The 25493-nt window shown below is 40.0% G+C and overlaps 1 protein-coding gene across 4 annotated transcripts in view; it reads left to right on the forward strand.

Annotated features, from left to right (window-relative positions):
* The window catches only part of ST6GALNAC3 (ST6 N-acetylgalactosaminide alpha-2,6-sialyltransferase 3), a 546815-nt gene that overhangs the window by 206090 nt on the left and 315232 nt on the right, over window positions 1–25493 (forward strand). For all 4 annotated transcript variants that reach the window (XR_003516033.1, XM_027572632.1, XM_027572622.2 and 1 more), the window contains exon 2: window positions 20600–20794. Coding sequence is in view for 3 of the 4 variants with exons in the window: in XM_027572632.1 (XP_027428433.1) it covers window positions 20600–20794 (195 nt within the window). In the remaining variant the exon portion in view is untranslated. The remainder of the gene's footprint in view (window positions 1–20599; window positions 20795–25493) is intronic.

A 25493-nucleotide genomic window follows, 5' to 3' on the forward strand; every position in this document is an offset into this window, starting at 1 on the left:
TAACTGATGGCTTGTACCCTTTGACCAGCATGTCTCCATTTCATCCACCCATAGCATCTGGTAACCACCATTCTACTTTCTGTTTCTGAGTTTGACTTCATTTTTTTTTTTTAAGTTCCACATAAAAATGAAATCATACAGGATTTGTCTTTGTCTTATTTTACTTAGCATAGTGTCCTTTAGATTCATCTGTGTTATTGCAAATGGAAGGATATCCTTCTTTCTCATGGCTGAATAATATTCCAGTGTGTGTGTGTGTACACATACATATATGCCCCATCTCTTTTATCCATTCATCCATTGATGGACACTTAAGAGAAAGAGGTTTAACTTGATAAATCACCCAGTACAAGGTGCCCCTTCAGAAATCACCAGTAAGTCCTTGCATGCCTTCTTCCTTTGGAGTATTCACTTCCTCTCAAAGCCTGTCTATTCCTGCACCATGAGCCCCTTGAGCATGAGGCTGTGCCTGTCTCTGTAGCTCCACATCTTGATTATGCCTGTGACATATTAAATACCCTTGAAAAACTTTTTGGTATATGAAACTAAAGTTATTGTTATTTATATAAAGTCAAAATCCACCTTTCCAAGCTTCTACTTTGGCATACTTAGTTCTGTCTTTTGCCCAAAAACAATATACCAACTCCTTCTTCCATGTGAATATTTTGATTCTCAATCACTCCTTTCGTTTTCTCTGCTCCAGATTAATCCCTACTTCCCTCAATTATTTATTTTCTTTAGCGACTGTGCCAATCATTTTGAACTTCCTGGTCAACGAAAACCTAGGGTCCTTTCGCCTTTAAGTAATATCAGGGAAACATTCCCACCCATCTTTTATTGGAACAAAGGCTTTTTTTTTTTAACTGAATTTGTAACCTATCCCATATATCCTTGTAAAATTTAATCATCCTGGTTTTACCCATTTTTCTACCTTCTTGAGATTTTTTCATTTGCTGATTTTGCCACAATGTTGTATCTTTGCAGAGTTGACCAACAAAGTTGGTAACAGAAAATGTGGATGCTTTGGCACATGCCACTAGGGTCCTCTTTTCCCCTGGGGTGACAGTGAGCTATCATTTAGCCCTCTTGTGTGATCATTAGGCCTACACAAATTTCCACATGGTGCTGCAAGTGACTTTAGAAAATGTTAAATCTATTCATGTTCTCTACCAGTTCTACATATGAGGAAACCAAATCAATCCAAAAGAGCCTGGGGTGCCTGGGTGGCTCAGTTGGTTAAGCAACTGCCTTCGGCTCAGGTCATGATCCCGGAGTCCCGGGATCGAGTCCCACATCGGGCTCCTTGCTCAGCGGGGAGTCTGCTTCTCCCTCCGACCCTCTTCCCTGTCGTGCTCTCTGTCTCTCATTCTCTCTCTCTCAAATAAATAAATAAATAAATAAATAAATAAAACAAAAAAACAAAAGAGCCTGGAGCTACACAGCTGGTTAGTAGAAACATCCAGACTAGAACCAAGGGCAAATGATACTGAAGGGAGTTCTCCTTTTTTCTTTATGATAACTTTTTTTTTAAACAGACAATTTTTTAGGGCAGTTTGGAGTTCACAGCAAAATTGAGCTGAAGGTACAGAGATGTTCCCTACACTCTGGCCTCACACATGCACAACCTCCTCCACGATGGACATCTCTCAGCCAAATGGTACATTTGTTACAAATGATGAACCACATTGACACATCATTATCACACAGAGCCCAAGGTTTACATTAGGCTTCACTCAGTGTTGTACACTCTATGGGTTTGGACAAATTTACAATGACATGTGTCCACCATTATAGTAACATATGGCGTAGTTTCAGTGCCCTAAAAATCCTCTGTTCTTCACCTATTCATCCCCTTCTTCCCCTAGCTCTTGGCAACTGCTGAACTTTTTACTCTTCATAGTTTTTCCTTTTTCAGAATGCCATAGAGTTGGAATCATATAGTAAGTAGCCTTTTCAGACTAGCTTCTTTCACTTAGTAATATGTATTTATTTCCTCCATCTCTTCTCAAGTCTTGATAGCTCATTTCCTTTCAGTGCGAATATTCCATTGTCTGGCTGTACCACAGTTCATTTATCAGTTCACCTACTGAAGGGCATCTTGGTTGCTTACAAGTTTTGGCAATTATGAATAAAGCTGCTATAAATATCTGTGTGCAGGTTTTTTTTTTTAGATTTTATTTATTTATTTGACAGAGAGAGCACAAATGGGGGGGGCACCAGGCAGAAGGAGAGGGAGAAGCAGGCTCCCCGTTGAGCAAGGAGCCTGAGGCGGGGCTCGATCCCAGGACTCCAGGATCATGACCTGAGCCGAAGGCAGTCGCTTAACCAACTGAGTCACCCAGGCGCCCCACCCCCCCCACTTTTTTTTAAGATTTTATTTTTATTTGACAGAGTGTGTGCAGGTTTTGTGTGGACATAAGTTCTCAAATCCTTAGGGCAAATACCAAGGACTGTGACTGCTAGATCATGTGGTAAGAGTATGTTTCATTTTTGTAAGAAACCACTAAACTGTCTTCCACAGCTGCCACTCTTCATCTCATTCTCAAGTTCAAAACAGAAACATTAAATGTCTTGTTGAAATCCCAACATATTGTGGAAGGTTTCCAAGTCTTTTTTCAATTAACTTTTTTATTGAAATAGAGTTGACATACAATGTTACATTAGTTCCATGTATACAGCATAGCAGTTGGGTTTCCTAGTCTTTATATGAAGGTCATATTATATACTAATTTTAATTTGATTTAGATAAAGCAAAATGATGGTCTTTCCTCTTTCTTCTTCTGAGACTGTCAGTAAAACTCTTCCTATTTCTAAATATAAAACTTTAAAACATGTGATGGTGACATTACCTAAGAGCTGGTCCACTACAAGGAGAAGTAAGCACATGTGTGTATAGGTAGGCGGGTGTACCATAATAGGGTTTATACCATAATTAAAGAGTCGGAGAAACAGAATGATTTCCTGGTCAGTGAAAACTTTTCACATAAAGGCAAACTGGTCATTTATGCACAGCCATCGGGGGGCTGTGGAGCCTTGCTTTGTGCTCACTAAGGGAGCTCTATTTTTGATGAGGGATTATACTTTGTTCAATGGAAAGAAAATAGCTCTTTGTACCTTGCTGGCTGAATTGCTAACTATTCTTCAACCCCAAGTCTCATTGTTCCCATTATTCAGTATTTAAATATACATAATGTAATGTAATGTCTTTACTACTGTTACTATTTCCAAAGAGCTTTTTTTCTTAAATCTCTGAAACCCAGAACCAAAGAACACTTTCCTCTTAGGTATATTTTTTTATTGGTTAGAAGAGAACCAACCCATAAATTTTTAGAGTCAAAAAACACTGAGTAAAAGTTTACCTTAAAATCTCCTTAGAACTTACCTTTCATAGGAGACTGTGTTCTAAAAAATCATCTTTAAAATCTGTTGTTTCATCAGAATTGTTTGTGTAAATTGCAGTATTGTCTAACTGCAGCCCAACAGAGGACTATCATATTGCACTTATAATCAAAAAATAAATTGAACATAGTGGTAGGCTTACAGAAAGAGAGGGAATTATATTTGATTAGATTAGCTCTAACCTGCCTGGAATAAAACTGTCTGTATTTCCTGTTATTTGTCAGTGTTTATAGCTGGGTTCGTCTACAATGCTTTCACTATTATTTTCAGGCAGTAAAAGGCAGTCAAGCAGAAAAGACACTCATAAATGTCAGAAAGGAGTAAGTTTTTTTTTTGTTTTTTTGTTTTTTTTTGCATTTCAAGGGCTTTGAAGGTCAAGTTCAACCCACTTAAGGGAAGCAGAGTGATGGGTATGCGGTAGCATGTTGTTAGTTGCTGTATTTAGGCATATAATTTATGGGAACTTAATGCACTTGCCTATTACTCTAAGCAAGTGAAATATCCTGGGAAGATTCTATTTATTTTATAGATTTTATTCACCTGTTAGAAGATAAAATAAGTCAAATTTTCATAATTTGTGATGAGGAAGGGAAGATGTTCAACTTGTCAAAACCTGATCAGATTAGGGAGCACTTTGATTCTTTCCTTGCTCCTCCTATTATAAATCTGTTCTACCTGGCAGCTTCCCCACTCCGTACTATGAGGAGGAAGAGCTCTGTTAAGAATTCTGCATACCAGTGTGAGATTTTTTCCTCCAGAAGCCTTTATTGAGATGTTTCCTTTTTCTTTATGAGACTTTTTTTTTCCCCCAGCAAAGAGCCTTAGCAATTATGGTTTCAAGCCATTGAAAATAGGTACGTTCTTTGATATCAAAGAGCTTCTGGAGCTTCTTGAAGATTTTCAAACTAAAGAGACCCAAAGGTGGTATTTCAAGGTGCTACCAGCACAGGCCTTGGTAGTTAGAAACTCGCAGAATGTTCTACCAAGTATATTGTACTTTGGAGATGTACTATTGCATTTGGTAAAGGGTAAGGTGTTTTGAGTCCCTGCGCGTGTGCCTATGTGTGTTCCCACCCCTGCTACACTGGATCTCAGTAGTTACAGTGTTGCTCCCATGATGTAGGATGAATAGAGGATAGGCAGCAGGGAGTGGAATAGACATTTAGAAACACTCACTATGTGTCAGATACACAATGTATGTTTCATTTTTCAATGCTCACTGTTAGTATGAGAAGTGCTAGGTTACTATTTTCCAGGTTGGAGGGTCAGGGAGGTAAAGTTTACATGTCTAGGAGCCAACCCATATTTTTTTTAATGTCTGCAGTTAGCTCACTAGGGTAGGCTCCAGAGAGGTGGAATTAGGAGACAGAGAATAAAACCTGGACACCAGAGCTAATTTCTTGGGGCAAATTATGCATGTGTGTTGGGGGGAGGGAGAAAAATACATTTTCATGCAACAAAATGCTTTGAGAATTGTAATATCACTAGATGGTAAAAGTTCAGGGGTTGTCTTTTTCTTTCCAAAGAAATGTTTTTTGGTCACCCCACATAGGCCCTGTCTTGTTCTTCCTTTCCTGGGCTTCTTTTCATTTGTTATCCTTTTCTTCCTCTCCTGTTCTCAGTTTCCATCTGAAAATTCCTGTTGCTTGGGGCACCTGGGTGGCTCAGTAGGCTAAGCATCCAACTCTTGATTTCAGCTCAGGTCGTGATCTCAGGGCCATGGGATCGAGTCCCGTATCGGGCTCTACACTCAGCAGGGAGTCTGCTGGAGATTCTCTTTCTCTGTGCCCCCCGCCCCAAATAAATAAATAAATAAATCTTAAAAGAAATTTCTCTTACTTTTTATATAGAAAATTCATTTCGCTCTTTGCTTTTACCCTCCATTTCCAGACCATGCCTTATCTTAGAAACCTTTGTCCATGATGGTATTTTCCTAAACAGTGAACCATGAGTATCTATGCAACAAATGTTCATTGAGCACCACCTGTATATGAAATATTATACTAGGATGATGTATTGGCAACAAAAACAGACACAGGTCTTGCCCTTGTGGAATTTCAACCTTAATGAGAAAGACATCAAGTTATTTTATAATGAATACATACTAGTTTTCTCCTTCAGATTTTCTGCCACCATCAAGTTTCTTACTTTAGGAGAACTGACGGAACTCAGACCCCATACGAGCATGGTGTTGACGCTCTCAGTAAACATGTATTGATGGAAAATATTAAATCTCTTTAGCCCTCATTTTTCTTGTTATACAAGTAATGTTTTAAAACAAATATTCTCTGAGGAAAATCATCTTCTATAGTTGACAATCAGCATTAGTCAACATTTGTATGGAACTTTGGTGTTTATGAAGGTAGGGCTTTTTATAATCTTTATCAGAGTAAAACCCTATAAATCTGTGAAAAGGGGGCTCTTATAATCTCTATTTTACAGTTTAGAAATCTGTAGATTGGCACTAATCCATTCAGTGTGGAGCTGAGATTAGACCACAGTCTATCTCCAAATCATCTTTTCTTTTGACTACCATTGCCTCTTGAAAATGATTAAAACAACATCAAGAGATACATAAGCATCTTGATTTCCATTATAATAAATATTTTTCACCTGAAAAGCACAGAGGCAAATTATTATATTCACTTAATTTATTGATTCACCAAACAATGAGTTTCTAGGACGAGGGGGTCCAAGATGTAGTTCTTTCCTCCAAGGCATTGTAATTTATTGGAGTAGACAGACATATAACTAAGTAAAGATAGGACCACAGATAAGATATTCTCGAGGCATAATGCAAAGATCACTAGCTTTTTGGACGGTCTGGTTTGCATCTTGACATTAATTACTACTTATTAGCTATTATCCTGGGCACATCATTTATCCTCTTTGGCCAGAAGATGCCTCAACTATGAAACAGGGGATAAAAGTATTAACATGCATTGCAGTTGTAAATATTAGAGGAAATGTGTGCAAAGGGCCCAGTATAATTCCACGCACTAGTAGGTGCTGAATTAATGGTACTACAATTATAACACGACTGAGTCAGTATAAATTTTATATATATAAAAATTGTGTTTTGTATTTATGTTTATTCTGTCCATCTGTCCATCCATTCATCCATCCATTTACTCTCTGATTTTGAACTCCCCAAGAATCTAGGAACTAATTTCCTGATAAAACAATAGAAAGGCTAGGGGAAATATCCAAGAGGAAGTGAAGTTTTTTAGTGTCTGAAGACAGATTTTTTGGTTTTGTTCTTTGTTTTTTCCGAACTGAAATTTTATTTTTATTTTTTAAAAGATTTTATTTATTTATTTGAGAGAGAGAAAGAGCGTACAGAGGGAGAGTGAGAGCGAGAAGCAGACTGCCCACTGAGTAGGGAGCCTGTTGCGGGACTCGATCCCAGGACCCTGAGATCATGACCTGAGCCGAAGGCAGACATTTGACTGAACTACCCAGGCACCCTACTGAACTGAAATTTTAGGTGGGAGGAACTATACCATGTATGAAGCCATCAAAAAGCATGGAAACTTCCAAGAGCCATGAGATGCTCAGTATAGCTAAAGTATGAAGTATGAACTTGGGGAGGTTGAGGGCTCAGCTGGACAAATAGTCAGAGGTCAGATCATAAAGGGGCTCTTATCACATGCTAAGCCACTTGGACTTTATCTTTCCCTAGAGACAACGTTCTCTCACTTAAATAGAAAATGACAAGCTTGGAACGAATGTGATAGAAAGAACTTCTTTTGGTTTGTGGAGTTCTTGATTGCATGGAAAAAAGAGGTAATCTACCAAAAATGTATCTGAAAAAATAAGAAATGGTATATCTTGAACAAGAATCTTTACGATGAATAGATCGTGGAGAGTTGAGATTTCTAGTGAAACACACCGTGAGGAAGCTTCTTAAGCCAAGTTCCAGAAGGAGCAAGCAGTGCCGAAATGTTATAGGTCAGAGCTCCCTGGGGCAAATGTTGTCCGTTACGTGGCAAGTTCTAAAGCAGCAGGGACAGGACTGAGAGTACCTGAACCCCAAATAGAACACTTACCGTTTTCCCTGAAAGTCAGCATAAATATTTGATAACGTCTTCCCTTCTGTGAAGGGGCCCTCGCTCAGTGGGAGTGATATCTAGTATCCCTTAGCAGGACAGAATTATTTGTTTTCTTAAGCTTTTCTTTATGTCCTGGAGGTGGATTCTAAAAGCTCCTAAAGTATTTTGATTTTGAATTCTCACAAAAGTATTTTTTCTTTCACAGTAATTCAGTATAAAAGGTTATAAAAGTGATATATTCAGAAGTATTCAGGACCTGCTATCCATGCCACATGGGAATAAACTATCTTGCCATTTGCACATCCCATGGGAGAAGAGAATCACAATTCACATATAGGAAATATTTAATGTGTTTGCCTCCGTTTTGCTCATATTGTCTGCTCTGCTGAAAGGCAGATTTTTTTTTTTTGCAGATAAAAGTTGCCCTATCTTGCTGACTGCTCATCTATTTTGCTCAAGAAGAAAAGCCTTTGTTAAAATCAGAAGCAAAACCTAATTTTCAAAATATTGCCTAAAAATAATGAAATGCAAGGAGATATCAAAGTATGCTAAGACTATGGGCCAACCTTGCACTTTGGGAAATTACCAAATTTAGTAAATATTGTTATTAAGTGAACGGGCAGTGTTTCCTAAGCATCGCCTTATGAATTGATGTTTAGGTGCTTGAGAATAAGCTGGACTATGGAGGTGGCCTTGCCCTTGTGGCTGGGCAGGCCGATGGACACATGGTTGAAGGCGGTGAGCCATGCCATCCTCATTCGGCCTTTCAGGACTGTTCACAGATTACTTGTGTGTTTTTGAGGTTTGGCTTGGCTGCCTTTGCCAATGGGGAAGCATTGGGGAACAAGACAGATAGAGTTTCTGCTTTTCAAGAACTCACAGTCTAGCAGGGAAAGAGATATTAAGCCAGCCATTGCAACAGTGCACAGAGATACCAGGGGAGGTTCAGTGTACCATGGGCCAAGCCCTTTAGCGGTTGTGAAAGTTCAATCTTTGGGACTTAAGTCTGACGATAGGATACCCACCCGGGCTGGGTCTTGGGCACTGGAGCTGAGATTTCAGTTAAAATATTAAGATCTAGCACAAGTTCCCCTGGGACTACCTTTGTGAATATTTTTTATGATAATGTTTACTGAACAAATCTGAATGTTTGACTTGTAGAACCAACAAATAATCTCCAGAGAAGTCTTCATCTTTATGCAGCCACGTATAAGATACAAAAACAGGTATTTTCTTCTTTTAAGAAATATGCACAGAAATGAAAATTTTCATACTCTCCTCGCTTCGATTTCAGATTTTCAACAAACTAAACTCCCAGTTTTGAAACTCCTACTGGGAGTGCTGAGGCTTAGTGGGGGGGGCTTGACCAGGTGTGTTAACCCGTCTGTCTGTATACAGATGAGATACTAAACCTGATTCTGTTCTATACAACTGGGTGAAAAAAGATGGAAGCTTCTTTTCAGATAAGGGTTAAAAAGGAAATAATCTCTTTTACTGCAAACTTTTTCTCAGCAGGTGCAAAATAGCTGCAATCAGGTAGGCTTTGGTAAGTGGCAGATGCTATCTACCAAGTTGAAAGATCACAAATTCTCACCGCATTCCTATTTCAATTACATAGACACTGGCTGCAATTTGTGCATCTCTGAAGGCATGCCTAACTCTGTGATAAGAAATGGGCCTTGACCAAGCATGGGGCCATGTACACAGCCATGCTGCAAGACTCACTCATAGTGACACCAGCTCTGGCCAGCCAGGGTCCCTGGGTCATCATTACAGTGTCATTAGATAGGAGAGCCCACTAGGATCCCGAAGACATTCCATCATACAGATGAAGAAATCAAGGCCTAGAGAGGATGACACCCTTACCTGTGATACGTTAGTTACAGACTTCTCAAGGCACAGTTCTGGCCTCAAGCTGCTACTTGTCTTGTGCTACAGAGGTAAATATACCTGGTTGAATTGATGAATACCACTACTGCCTGGAGCATTGTGCTGATAGGATTCTGAAGTTGCATCCTGACTCGGGGAAATGGTGCTGGGGTTGATTAACAATGTCTGTCTGCGGAGAATGTGGGGAGGCCATGTGTTTTCTGAATTCAGTTGAATGATGGAGGGGGATGGGTAATCAAATAATTACCAGATGATCTGAAGCATGCCTCAGAACAAAGTGCTCTAAAATCTTCCTGGAGGGTCAGGATCATTTCACAGGAGGTGACGCTTACGTTTGGTCTTGAAGAATACTTAGCAGTTTTCCTCACAGAGAAAGGAAAGAAGAAGACATTCCATGAAGGCAGAATAGCTTGGGCAGGGGACCTAAGACATGGAGAAACAAAGGAAATAATGCTCATTGATTGCTTGCTCTGTGCTGGGCACTAAGCTAGGTCCTTATTTAATTTTCATAATGACTTGAATATTTTACAGATGAGGAACATGGACAAAGAAAATTAAGATGCTCTATAGCTAAGTAGGTTGAGATTTTAGTTATTGGGGCTCCAAAGCTTTTAGAGGGACAGGGTGGATGAGGAAGAGTGGATTGGGGAGGAAGGATATCATCAGTTTGGATTTGGACTATTAAATTTGAGTTGCCTCTGGGACATCTAAATAGAGAAGGCTTGTGTGCTGTTGGAAATATGGCATTGACTGATCTGTTTATGATAAAAATGTAGATAAAAGACTCGCTGATAACAGACTTTGTGCATATATTTCCAGGCTTCTGCTTAACAGTGGAGACCTTTCTGCCTTTGCTATCCTAGCACAGGAGACTATAAGTAATAAACTAATATGCTTTATGTTGCATGAGCGATTCAAATTACTGCCAATGCAATATTAAGCCCAGAATTGATAGGACAACTGTCTCACTTAGAAATTCAAGTGTTCTTGGCACAGTACAATTTATTATCACCATGAGACCTGTGCTCTGGCAAAGCTCTACTTGTGTTCAGCAAAGACTTTTGAATATGTGTGTTCCTCTGCCAGGGTCCAACTTTGACCTACAAGAGGACAGTGTCTATTCATTAGAGAGATGCCGGGAGGTGCCCCAGTTGGCAGCTGTGCATGGAGTTGGGGTATGACATGCATATGTGCCCAAGGTCATCGAACCATGTTCAAAAAAAGGCGGCTTTAAAAAAATATGTTTTAACTTGTGCAATTTCAAAAAGAAGAAAGAAAAAAACAAAAAAGCTTTTATGTTGGTGAATTCCAATGTCCAGGGCAACTCCAAGACCCTTCCTTATTCTTTCTTTGTGGACTTATGGTTACAGCTCCTTTAGAGTACAAGGTAAGGGATAGGTGTTTAGAATAATCCAGGCCCCTTTCCTGATTCTCTTTGTTCTCTAGGACGACGACGATGATGATGATCTTATTGATGACAATGACTTTGATACCACCATACTTCATTGATTTTTTTAAAATGTTTTTTTCCACACATCTGAGAGTGAGGTGCATTGTATTCTCAATACTATCTTGCAGTCACCACCAGCCTGCAACAAAGTTAAATTCCCCCAGATAGGATTTGCGTTGTTTCAAATGGTCACCTGGGGATACTACCAACCTGAGACCACTTTAAATTGAATTATTTACTGAGATTTTTCTTGAATCACACCAGTAGTGTGAACTTGTATCAAAAACCTGCATGAGTACCTGCTTGTGGTTCGAATTCTCAGGGGAGATTATTTTTCATTTCTCTTCTCTTGCTGTGCCTTTCTGAATGGCAGCTTTATTTCTGGGATATTCTAACTTTAAGGAAATAACATTTGGGTGTCTTAGCTTTTCGCAGAGGTCTATTATTAGACTCCCCATCTTGCTTTACTTTCCTACCATATTTAGAGTAACCGTGTATCTAACAATAACAATTGATGGTATCTCAGAGTTGATGAAATACCATTAACAATGAGAGCTAACATTTCCTGAGTGCTATTCCTTTGCCAGTCAGTGCTTTTAGGGTTCTTCATACGTAGTAAATAATTTCAGCTGTTCGCAATCATACTAGGTAGGTATTATTGTTTCTCCAATTTCAGGTAAGAAAACAGAGGCACAAAATGTTAAGAGCAACATGCTCAAGGTGACATACATTGACTTATTTAGTGTTACTTGACCACCCCAAGTCTGCATATGGGCTGCTGGTGAGAATCTGTTTCATCCCTGTAAAGTACTTGCTGAGTACACAACAAGGCTCTTACGAGTCCCTCCCCTTAGAAAATGTGCCATTGTCCTTATTACTAGGACAGGGTGTTCTTTTGTTATCCATTTCTCATTCCCTGATGTGAGATTCATGTTTTAAGCGTTATCCTCAGACAAGAGTCGGTTTTCTAAAAAACGTGAATTTGTTAAATCTTTCCATTATGTACCATATAAAGGATGTTGTTCCAAGCAGGTCTACTCCTGTTCAGATCTGCAAGTTCTACCAGGAACCTCAAGGCAATTCTCAGAATACTCAGATTCTTTTTACTTTATATTCCCCCACCCTAACCCTTTTGCCCCACTGCCCCACCATACCTACATCAAATCTACACAGAAATGTCCAAGTGAGGTAAATTAAGAGGAAAAAAGAAAAGAATGATTTGATATGTAGAAAATGTATTTCCCCTAATGATCCAATCTAAACTTTTCAGATAATTTACCACTTGAATTTAGAAGAGAATAGTTTTTAATCTTCTATCCTTCCTTGTGTCCTTTGTTCTTTTATTTCTTCCACACATATTTACTGAATATCTTCCAAATTCAAGATGTTGTGCTTTATGCTGCCTGAAATGTTTCTCAGACTTTGTTCACATTCTCAAAGAATTCTTTTTTTTGAGAGAGAGAGAGAAAGAGAGTGAGCAGGACAGGGAGGGGCAGAGGGAGAGAGGGAATTCTAAGCAGGTTCCACACCCAGCATGGAGCCCAACACGGGACTTGATCTCATGACCCTGAGATCATGACCTGAGCCAAAATGAAGAGTCAGACACTTAACTGACTGAGCCACCCAGGTGCCCCTCAAGGAATTATTACAATCAAAATTCTAGGGGAACCTTTCCCTCCCCGCCCCTCCTCTCCCTCCCTCCTCCTCCTTTCTTCTTTCCTTGGTCTTCCTTCTCCATCCACCCCATCTCATCTCACCCGCATTTCCCACCTGGAAGCCAGGGAGGGATACAGGCTTTAAGGAGCATACTCCATTTGAGCTGAGTTGCATTTGCACTTGTAGAGATGAGGATGATAGAAAATAGCAGGGTGCAGTGAGGAGCAGTCTGGACAAAGTCATAGGAACTGGGTAGCAAAGGGACTTTAGAGAATGTTGATATGACAGCCTGAAACAGGGAAGGATGAAACGACAGATGGGACATGAGACCTCCAAGCATCCACACTTCCCTTCCTACTTCACTGGTTATAGGGAGAATCATGTGGGGTGACAGGTCTGAAAGTGTTTTTAAAGATATATGCTGTGCAATATCAACATTGTGTAGATTCACAGAAAAATAAAGGGTCCCATCATCGTCTTCATGGTTGTCATTCTCATCATTGTCATGATGCCTCTGGGGATGACTCCCTCACTAATGACACCAGGATCGCCCGAATTTATCCTTATGTTCCACTTCTGTGTCCTGAACACCTTGAAAGTAAGAATTGGATTCTAAGAGACAAACTCATCTCTGTAAGAGTGAAAATGCTAAGTAAGTGTTTGCAGAAACCAAAAAAAGGCCACTGTTCTATAAGGTGGCAGAGAATAAAACAAAATCACCCGGTCTGGTTACCTAAGTATCTTCATCATCTCTGGTTAGTTAGTACCTCTCTTCCCTCCACAGAATGCCAGGGGTAGAGAGACACAATAACAGGCAGACTGGAAGATATTTGTTCCCCTAAGCTCAAGAATTTAATGAAAAAAAGAGGTAACTTCAGGGCTATCTCTCTCGATCTCTGATGTTCTTATCATGAGAACTGGCCCTTTGGATTGAATTTCTGTGTGTCTATCTGCACAGCCACACTGAGAGACTTTGCTTTCTGGGTCCCTTCATTCTGCATACTCAGTACCAATCTTCAACTCTATCTTGTGTTTCTGGAGAATTTTGATTCCCTTCTGCCACGTGAAAGGGACATACGCTGAAGCAGTATGATAAAGATGAAAGGCAAGATGAGATAAACTGGTTTTATATAATTTTTCAAAATGAAACAAACTCAGTCAATGTAGCCATGATTGTTTTCATTTGATATTGTAGCGTCTGAAAATCAAATCAGGACAGGAAAACCTAAGTCTCCTCCTCAAATAAAATAAGAAAGATGTGTGGGCGTATAAAATATCCACTGACAGTTTTCACTATGGTTTTAATATAGGTGTTAGAAAGTTCAGTGTGACCTCTTATCATGTCATCTGACAGATGACACATATTGCCCATGTGAACTTGAAATTCTCTATAGTGTTTGCAACTATAGGGAGTCTCCTTTGGGCAATAAAATCCCTGAAGAAATTTTGGCCACCTATGATATCTCCCTATGACCATGGTGCCCCTGAGAACTCTACTGCCTTGGTTTTTCTTTGTTGGATCTGTAATTCTTACTGGACTGTACCTGTGTCTGATGGTGACATGTTGACATGGGTTCCAAATTCTTAAAGCAGGTCACCATATTGAAGGTTGTCTACTACTTAATTTTTCTTTTTTTAATGAAAGATCGGCATTATGCTGTTTAGCTGCATCTTCGTTGAATAGAAGGACTGCAGAAAAGTGGAGCTAAGAAAGGAAGACTTGTCCATTTGATCATGTTGGTTCCTGCAAACTGCTAGTAATAGGACTCCATACTATTGATTGCCAAAGGGCACCTAATATTCTCCAGCAGAAGTGAAAGAATAATTGCTTTATTTTCCCTGAGTGCTAACCAATGGTACCCTGAAGTTGTCTTTTTAGTACTGGGAATAAAGCCAGAATTAAATTTGCTCACAAGTTACTGATTTTGAGGTAAATATAATTATGCTTCAGATTAGCCTACTTAATTTTCCGTATTAATTATTTTGTTTATTGACAAAATGAATTACAAAATCTACTTAGGGTTATTACCAGTTTTTAAAATTTCTGAACCAGTCCTCTAAGAGTGTTCCCTTTGGTATGAGTAAAATTAACAACTTAGTTCATACACTAGATCACAGGCTTTGGAGTCAGAATATCTGAGTTAAATGCCTGTGTTTATTATTTTCTTGCTCTGTGACCTTGGGCAAGTCACTCAAACTCTCTACATCTCTTTGTCTGGAAAATGAGGATTGCAGAAGCATTTCTCCAACTAATAACACTCACTAAATATTATCTTCTATTATGACTATGATGATTGTTCATACATACACACTATATCTGGACTTTAATCCTAGTGCCCCTACTAGGACAAGAAAAGCCAATCACTAAAAGTAACAATTGCCATTTTCATGTTGAGAATTGAATGTGTATTAGTGATGAAGTGGTCCATGTTGCTCTTGTCACTGTCTTTCCCAAAAGGGTCTTTCCCATGTCCTCATCCATTGACCACACCATGTCCAGAGTGAGTTTCCCAAAATCAAATCTGATCCTGTCTATCTCACACTTAGACCTCTTCTTTGGATTCTAGGGTGTAAGTCCAGACTCCTTGGCATGATATACAAGACCTTCCATAGTCAGACCCTTTTCTGCCTCTCTAGCTCCACTCCTTCTGCCCTCCTCAAAGCCTACTCCCAAAATATATTTGTTTTAGGTCATCACATTTTCTTCAGCAGTTTTGTGGGTTCTGAAATGCTGCTTATTCTCTTATGTTGACCTTGTTTGACATTCACTGCTCTCTTCTTGATGACCTCAATGGTTCTATCACTAGCTATGCTGCCTAAGTATGGACTCTACCGATTTAGGTCTGGCCCCCTGTTATTACCTCCCTTTCTTCACCCCCTCCCAACAAATGGGTGATGTTTTCCCCAGAGTTCATTATAGTTTAATAAGCAGGATACAGTTTGTTGATTCAGTAGATAAATAAAACAAATGAAGATTTTATCTATATACTCTGAGCTTTGCTAATTCATCCTTGTACAAATGAGAAGAAGCTTTATTGTATTTTGGGAGAACCACACTTAGAGCTTGGCCAATGACACAAGGTAGAATTAAATTGATGATACAACTTTCTATATGGGAGAAGAATTTGTATTTGATAAGGTCACACATATGTAATGGGTAGGCACTTGTCAAGGTGTGAGGGGTTTGTGCACTGATATAAATAAACAGTCAACACAAATATTTATTATTGATAAATGACAGCATATGGACAAAATATATACAGTTTTACCCTGGAAAGCAATTACTTTGGTAATTAAATAATACTATTTAAATGAAAAAATACAGCTTTATATTATTGTTAATCATTTATGAAAAAGAAACAAAAAATCTAGCAGCTGACTAAATTAAAAGGTAAAGACTTTATCCTGAGGTTAAAGACTAATTCTGTGGCAGAAAGAATAAAAACATACAAACATTAATATAGCTTGCAAATTTGCTAGGTACAAATATTTGCAATTGTTTTCTCCCTAAATCATGAATTCTCTTTGGGTTTTATTTTGAAATAGGTATTTCTGCTATAAGTCTGATAAATGATATTCCAACTCTAAAGAGCAAGCAACTGGAATGCCACATTTTTGACGCATATTTTTGCAGCACAGAGGGGATTAAATTCTAAATGTCTCAGCTGTTAAAGGCTCCTTCAGACTTGCCCAAAATGAGGAACAAAGAAGAAGAAAGCTTTCCCTAAAACAATTCATCAGATCTATTTGGGCACAGTGACATTCTCTCAGAGCTCGGGTGGACTGAATAGTTCAAGGGTGTGCAGCTGCTTGGAATATTTGAGAAAAGATATCTCTAAGTTTTTATCATGCATTCACATGGGCTGGCCAATTCTTACCAAATGGCTAACAGCCAACAAGGCTCTGACAATTAGTAGTTATGATGATAACATCTCCCATTTTTGAGTACTCACTGTGTGCCAAAACAGTGCATTTTCCACCCGTTGTATTAAGTTAATACTTTTTTTTTTTTTTAGGTAGGTTTCCTGCCCAATGCGGGGTTTGAACTCACGGCTCTGAGATTTAGAGTCACATGCTCTATTGACTGGGCCAGCCAGATGCCCCTAAGTTCATACTTCTGATCTTAGAGGAATGGCCTATTAAATTTAATGCCTATATTTGCAGTATGGAAAGTTTGTCAGATTGAGTCTTATACATCATAAACTTGATGAGTACTTAATTGTTGTTTTTTCTTACCTAGTTGCTGGTTGTTGGATCTAGGAGATGCCCCGATTACTTCAGTAAAGGCAGCAGCGATCGCTTCCATAAACAGATTGTTAGACATAGAGCAGAGAAATAGGTAGAGTCTTCTAATTTGCTGAGTGTTGCTGGACTTAGAACAATTGCTTGAACAAGTCACTGATGGAATAAACTTAAGTAACTGGAAACAAGGCATCGTGGTGTGTTAGAAGGCAATTTCAAATAAGATGATGTGATTGATACATTTTCACTTGATTGGGAAGTGAAGAACGTCTTAGAACTATAAAGCATAGCACTTGTATGCATTTATCCTTTCATTATCCTAACGTAAGATGGATGGGACAGATAATTGCATCTGACTGAATGTATTTGGCTTACTATTTTTTGTGTTTGGATTTGAACCCTGTCTACTTCCCTACCATCATCTCCCACCACATAGTCTATGGACTCTTTACCAAAGGCCTTAGTCTATGCTGTTCCCTCTGCCTGGAATGCCCTTTCCATCTTCACTTGTCTAACTCCTCCTCATTCTTCAGGACTCCTTTTGAATGCTGCCTCCCCAAACAAGCATTCCCTGAACTGTCCCCCGCACAACCCTTCCCACTCCCTCTGAGCTGGTACAGTGCCCTGTGCATAACCTCCATTACCCCATTTGATGTGTGGCATTCTACCCTTCTGTTTACTTGCCAGTTGCAATAAGGTGTGACTGTCTGGAGGCATCATTTCATGTCTTTCAGGGTTTTATTTCTGCTTTTTCAGCACCTCACCAAGTCTGTACAGAGCGTGGGCTCAATGAGTGACTTAGAGGAGTAAATACGTTCATATATATCATATGTATTAGTATTTTGTTACTTCCGCATCTCCCACATCCCTCCCACAAACACACACACACACATTCTCACTGCATTCTGGTATGGTAGACTTCCCAAAGCCTCACCCATGGGCTTTACTGTAATTGCTGAAACTCAAGGTCATGATTTGGCAGGAATGACTGCTGGAAGGATGCATGTCAGTGTGGCGTCCTGTTGTCCTTGCTGTCTGAAGTACAGAATGTGCTTGAAATGATACCTTTTCTAGTGAAATTTCAGGGTGATTTTATATCAGCACTCTGAGAATGCTTTCATGTTAAAGAAGAATATTGAAACGTAAAGAAAGGCAAAGAGTCTGGTCCAGGCAAAGCCTGAGCTATGAAAGGAACACCTCTGCCCACTGCAGAATATGATTCCAGGTCAAGCACAAAGGAGTCTGTCTGGCTTCTGCTCTCCGTTTGCTCCCCTCATCCTCTCTGTGCTCATTACTTGGTTCCCTTTGATAAAACATGGGAGGCAGACATGGATTACTAGGGAGCAGACTCTTACAACTGTGATTTCATTCCATTTTGAAGTTTCTCCCCAAATGGTTGATTTATTTTCCTCTCATGTATGCACTATGTATGTGTGGCTACATGAGATCAGCGAATTCAGAAAGGCCCTCTGTGCCTTTGTCCCCAAATCCCCAGCCATGCAATGCAGTGCAGCAAGCAGGAGAACCAGAGAGCCGTGCTGAGCTCGGGAGTAGACAAAAGGCACAAATCCCATCTGGGTCTCCTTCAAAGAAAACTGCTGTTTTGCAACAAGCTACCGGATGGTGATAAAAAAGGTTCTTACCTGTTTACTTAATGGGTGACTGGCCTCTTTGCTTTTATTTAGCCATCTGTTCTGGTCTGTGTCCCTTTAAACTTGTAAGATCCATCACCTCATTTAAGCTGTTACCTTGACACATTGCAATGTTGTGGACATAATGATTCCACAGAGTAGCAAATTAAAACAGTTTTTCATAATTAGAAGGTTAAATGAGGTAAGGCGGTGGTGGTTAGTGGTGAGATAAGGGGTTTCGAGGAGGCAGAACTCAAGGGACTTTCAGGTGATTGGAAAATTAGGCTGGCTAGACAGAGGAATGGGGCTTTTATAAATGATGGGAGCTGAGCAAGAGCGAAGACTTCTTTTGGGGTCTCTGGCTTTTCCTTGCAGAGATGGTGACCGTGACCCAGTGAAGAACAGGGGCTGGCTTTGGGTTTCTTTTCTCCTTTGGGACGTTCTGTGAAGAGCAAAAAGAAGCTCATTTCACCAGGAAGTGGTAAGCTGGAAACACAACAACACGTAGCCAGTCATTCCTGGAAAGTTATTTGGCTTTCCTTAAGTTTGAAGAAGAATCAAGAGCCAGGCCCAGCTTTGTGAAGCAATATCTCATTGTGTCTTCACCCCGGACTTCAAGGCAGAGTTGTTCCTGACATCTGCCCTCCACTCTGCTCTTTCTTCTTGCTCTAGACTTGACCTTCCACCTGACACCTGACTCCTGGGTGGCTCCATTCAGATGACCCACCATCTGGATGAAAACTAGGACGTTGAAAGCGAAGGGCTTTTTCCTCTTATTCTTTTAAATCAGTTCTTGCTCTGACCACCCTGGTTTCTCCTGATAGGACCAGGATTCATACAGTTACCTAGACTCAAACTCTAGGCATCTCTGAATTTCCCATCTGCACCTCTATCCAATCGGGAGCCACGGTCTCTGCCTACCACCTACATTGAGTTTCTCATATCTTTTTCTGCCTTTGTATTCCCCTTGCCACTCCTAGTTTCCATCCCTCATTACTTCTGTCTGAGCCAGTGGGAGTAGCCTCCTAAGGAGTTGCTGTCTAGCTTTAGTGTCTCCCTGCTCCAAAACATCTTAAGCACTGATGTTGGATTATAACTTATAACAGTCACCTTTAAGAAATTAAGCAAGCAAATAAACAAAACCTCCTTTGGTGTTCCATCACCCAGCAAACTCAGGAGAATTCTCAGCTTGGTATTTCAGGCAGTCCATCAAGTTATCATTTGTGTTTCCAGCTTTTTCTCCTCCTCTGTGCCCCAGGAAGACAAAGTGCTATGTATCTATGAATAACCCCATATTTTCTTGCCTCCTTGCCCTGTTCCCTCTACCTGGAAAGCTTCACTCACACATCTCTACTGAATGAAACTCATGCATTTTATCTGGCTCAATCTCAACCACATCTCTACTTTCCCGGACCCCAGTCAGATGCTGTTGTTCCTGCTGTTGCTCCACAGCAACACATTTACAGGGATGTTCTTATGCTGCTTGGCATGGATTTTGTCCTAGTCATATTCTTAGCTTTTTGAGTCTTACTTTTGTATATCCTATAGCACAGGCAAAGTTTCCTGCCTGTCGTAGGTGCTAGATAAAGAAACAAAGTCATTGTTGATAAAGTGTCTACAAGGATGTGAAAAATCCATCCCTTCATTCGTTCATTCATTGATTCACTCAAATGTTTCTTGGACCCCTACAATATGTAAGGTACTGTGTTAAGGACCTGGCATACAGAGGTCAATATGACAGTACATTCTTGTTCTCCAGGATGTCACAGTTAGATGGAGGAAAAGTCATTGAAATAATTATACAATGAAGCACATGCAACAATAGAAGTGCCTTCAAAGTATAGGAGTGGCAAGACTGCTTGTTTCTATTAGGGTGGATAGGTTGGGGTGAAGGGATGATGGTCTGAGGGAACTGAGCAGTTAGGAAGTCCTAACTGAGCAGTTAGGAAGCAGTATAGGGCTTCCTATAGTTGGGAATGTCTGAATTTGCATTTTGAAACTTGAGTAGAAGTTGTTGAGGAATATAGAGAAGTAAGGAAGGATAGGGATGGAAGGAAGTGTAATCTAAGAAAGCTGTTCTGCTTGCTCTCAGAGGCTCACGAAAGCAACCTGGTCACCAAATGATTATACTCTGTCTCCGAGTGAAATATCCTAAATGGAAAAGTGCTTTGATCCCTTTGGAAGAAAGAGAGAGAGAAACAAAGGACCCTCCCTCTGTGACAACTTTTGGTTGAAAGTCATTCATTCGTTCATTCATTCTTTTTTTTAATGTTTTGTAGAGAAAGTCTATGATCGCAGTGAGCTTCATAGCAGCGTTCCTCTTCCTGCTGGTTGTGCGCCTTGTAAATGAAGTGAATTTCCCACTGCTGCTAAACTGCTTTGGACAGCCTGGCACAAAATGGATACCATTCTCCTACACATATAGGCGGCCCCTTCGAACTCACTATGGATACATAAATGTGAGGACACAAGAGGTAAGACCTCAGAGGGTTTCCTAGGATTCATGGGTATCCAAGGTAACAGGCTCCCAAATCACTGAACATACTCTCTCTGCCCCTACAAGCTCCTTTGGGTCCCCAGCATTTTCTATTTTCTCATTCTTAGACATTTACTGACACATGTCTGAAATCTGCCGGCCCCCGCTACATCGAATCTTCAGATTCACTAGCTTCACGTGGAGTTGAGGAGGCAATTACTTGTTTTCCTGGTGGTTTGTGGCATAACATACATATCTTTCTATTTTGAAACTCTGATCAGCAGTTACCAGCTGGATAACGGGTCGGCTTTATTTCCTGGAGGTTAACTGGTTGGGGACAGCTCTTTGTAGAACTGCAGAGAAGCATTTATATTCTTTAAAACTCTGTGATCCTTAGACCTGGAGCCAGAAAGGCCAAGCTGCTTTTAAAATTCTCCGTGGCTGCAGAGATAATGGGATTTAAAGAGTTTCCAAATTTAAAGGGGTTAAAATCATTAAGTCCTATAATCACTGAACCTCTAAATCTTCGTAGTCATTTGGTCATACAGGAGAGAATGGGGGTATATGGACAAATAGAAATTATGCTACACTGTGCTAGTAGCACTTTTATAAGCAAGAATTTGTATCTTGGAGGGAAGTAAAGAATAGTGAACCTCCCAAAATGTGTGACAGTGTATAGAAGTATTTAATACAATCGTTTTTACGGTTTGTTTCTATAGAGTGGGATAAATGTGAGGTTAATATTCATAGATGTGAAGTCCAAGCCTGTTTGAAGTTGTTGGCGACAAGGGTACAGGTCACCAGAGTGTCTACATCACTGGGAAAAGTTTTAGATCAGATCCCACTGACAGATCATTTCGTAGAGATACTAGAGAGAGGACTTACATGCAGAAAGCTAGCTGCTCCTGTCCTGAGAGCTATTCTTAGCATCCAAGGAGGGATACTGAAAGCTACCTTGGTCCATCCCCTTTTGTAGGCAATATCATACCTGAGTCACTGCTTCTGGTTAATTTGATTCCTTGAAAATTGTTTCTGTATCTGCAGGATTTACAGGCTTTTTATTAGACCTTTATAGTAAAAGGAAAAAGGCACCATTAATAACATATAAATTCTTAGGAGCTTTGCTTGATGTTTATTCTTTCATTAGTTTTAAATTCCTTTTTTAAAAAGTGTCCATTGCTTGCCTTTGTTAAGTGTCCTAATAAATTGATTGCCTGTATAAAAATGTGTCTCTTAGAGAATAGTTTATGTCACTCTCATCTTCTGTTACTTTCATTTTTGACTGTCACTGAATATTCTGTAACTGTGGGATTGTGTTGATCATCTCACAAGTGTCTGTCACAGGTAGAAAATGAAACATGTGACTAAAGTGTCTCATGAACTACTCTCATGAGGGAAATCCCACCAAATGTTAGAGACCCTTTCAATTATCTAAATATTAATGGATTGGAACTTGGAGCGGTACTGGAAAACTGACCTGAAATGCAGTTGTTTAATTAGTCACATCAACCAGGCTACCTTTAAAATTCTGTTGGCATGGTTTCTATTTATACTTTTCTTTTTTATTTTCTTTGAATGTTGGTATAGTTTTTAATACAATGACTTTACCAGATGATATTGATCCTGATTTTGCTCCCGCGGAGGGTCCATCTTGGGGAGGAAGCATGATTCCTGGAAAGAGTTTTTAAGTTTTTAGGGGCACAGGCATGGTTCTGTATGCCTGTGTCCCTCAAATGCCAGTTCTGTAAGGACAACAACATCAAAGTTATTATAATGCCAGAGGGGTTGGAGGCAGAGGGCGAGAGACAGGCTCCATGCTCAGCTCAGAATCCGACAAACACGGGGCTCGATCTCACAACCCTGAGATCATGACCTGAGCTAAGGTCAAGAGTCCGACACTCAACCGACTGAGCCACCCAGCGCCCCTAGAACAACAGGAATTCTTATACACTAGGATGGGCAATATAAATTGGAACAAGCACTTTGGAAAAAACAGCTTCCTATTATCAAATGAAGTTGAAGATCTGCATGTACCATGCCCCAGCGTGTCCAGTCATAGATGTACTCACTGGAGGCACTCAGGAGCACACACACCAGGGGCAGGGACACCAGGTGTGGCAGCATTATTCATAACAGCTAGAACCTGGAAGCAACCCAACTGTCTGTCAGAAGGAGAATGGATTAAAAGAGCGCTATGTACGCTGGAATACGCGACAGCCACGAAAATGAAGAAACTGCAGCTCTGTGTGACATGATGGATGAATGATTTTGAGTCAAAGATGCGAGAATAATAGAATAGAGAGTGTGATTCCATTTGTAGATCACAGGGAAAGGCAAAACTAAATGATGTTGCTTGGGGACATAAATAGTAGGTAAAACTACAAAGAAAAAAAGAGGAAGAAAATCATCACAAAAGTGAGAAGAGAGAAATGTGCAGTTTGTGATCAGGGTGGCTCTCTGGGATATTTGCAGTATCCTACCTTTTGATCCAGTTGGAAGTTACATGGGTGTTCATATCCTAACTATTTATTAAGTATACACATTCACGTTGTTTCACTTTTATGGATGTCTACTTCACAATAAAAAATGAAAAATATATTCTGAGCCCAGGGAGGGTATTTACTGACCAGGAATCACACAAAGCATTTCACCTAATTGAACAGCAGGAAGTCACTAATAAGAAGCAATGGGGCATTAAGCTATCTAAAAAAACTAGAAATATTTAAAATAGGCAATTTCATCTTATGCAAAGACTAACAGATACACGGGTAACTTATCCCTCTGGTCTATACATGACAGAGAGGTTCCATATTGTAAGATGAGTGTTAGGTGATGAGCAGAAAATTTTGCATGGAAGTTGAAAAACAATAAAATAACATCCAAAAGGAAGGACAGATTTTCCTCAAACAATTTTAGGCTAACAGTTTTAGGCTAAATTGGGAGGAAAGCAAAATTTGGTGGCCCTCTACCTCCTTTTTCATTGATTTCGTCTTTCCTTCTCACAGTTTCACCCCACCCCATGTCCATGCTTCACTCTTCCTCCCAAACGCTCTGTGCACTGGTCCTCACCAGATAATGGTTTCAGATGTAATCCTTCCCAGAGATGGTTGCATTATTAAATAAGGCTTGCATTAAATAAGGGAAGAAAAAGCCCTCAAGAAGCAAAGTCACACAGTTTAAATGATAGGTGGTAGACTTGATGTTATGAGGCAAAAAGCTTCAACAGTGACCCTCGAACCTTGCCTCAAAGGTAGCCACCCACTCCCATGTTCCTATTCACCCTATTTTAATCTGGAGACGGGTCAATAACCATGGCTTAGCTGAGTCACGTGGTCACCAAGCTGATGTGTTTATTTTAATATCTTGGTCCTTGAGCTTTTCTTAGAAGTTTCTCAGAAGAAAGCACAAGCTTTCTAGAAACCACCCGACTTCCGAGAATTTTTTGAGCGTGTAGACATGCCAGCAATGATTTCTAGACCTAGAATATCTGCAAACACTATCATTGCTGATGATGGCTTTATTGCCCTGTGCTTTAGCTGGACCAGATACTAAAGAAAGGTTTTATGAACAAAAATCTTTACAAGAAAGAATATCTCTCCACTACTGTCTAAAACAAAGTGGGAGTGAGGGTGGCAGAAGTAGGTTGAAGATTTAGTGGACGTTGGAGAAAGCTGGATTTCTTGGGAACAAAAAACTGATTCTTTGGTTATCTTTATTTTTTATCTTTTTAAAGATTTTATTTTTTATTTGATACACAGAGAGAGAGAGAAATAGCACAAGCAGGGGGAGCAGCAGGCAGAGGGAGAAGCAGCCTCCCTGCTGAGCAAGGAGCCCGATGCGGGACTCGATCCCAGGACCCCGGGATCATGACCTGAGCCGAAGGCAGATGCTTAGCTCTGGTTATCTTTAAAAATAGGATGAGCTCTGGTCCCTTTGGCTTGGCACAGTTGGAAGTATAGGCAGTCTTATGAATCTGTGACTCTCTTGAAGGCATCACGGGTAGTAAATTATACCCTGTTCAAGCTTGTGTTAATTTTATCAATCACCTAGTTCCTGAACAACCTATTCTCAAGGGAAATGCGATAGGTGAAAAGTACGAGGAATACGAGAAAGATAAACAGGTGGACTTGCTTATATTTTAAATTGCTGGAGTATTTTTTTTTCTCGTTCAGACCCATAAAAAGGAATATGTTTTGAAAACTATGAAGACTATTCTAGAGGAGTTAAATAGAAAGTATTAAAATACCCTTCCTTTTTTTTTTTTTTTTTAAAGATTTTATTTATTTATTTGAGAGAGAGAGAATGAGAGATAGAGAGCACGAGAGGGAAGAGGGTCAGAGGGAGAAGCAGACTCCCTGCTGAGCAGGAAGCCCGATGTGGGACTCGATCCCAGGACTCCAGGATCATGACCTGAGCCGAAGGCAGTCGCTTAACCAACTGAGCCACCCAGGCGCCCTGAAATACCCTTCCCACCAAAATGGTAACAATTTAAATATAATGCAGTTGGTGATTGGCTCCCATTCTTTGCCCTGTGGCCCTTCTCTTTCTTAACCTGTACAGGCTAAAGTTCTTATCTTTGGGGGAGGAGCAGTCTTGAGAGGCAGGGAAGTAAAATGAGTTCCTATGAACTAGGTGAGTGCTGAAATGCTGAAAGTCTCTGCTGGCCACAGAACCCAGAATTCCTCGTCAGTACTTAC

Source organism: Zalophus californianus, chromosome 4 (assembly GCF_009762305.2).
Source record: "Zalophus californianus isolate mZalCal1 chromosome 4, mZalCal1.pri.v2, whole genome shotgun sequence".
NCBI lineage: Eukaryota > Metazoa > Chordata > Mammalia > Carnivora > Otariidae > Zalophus > Zalophus californianus.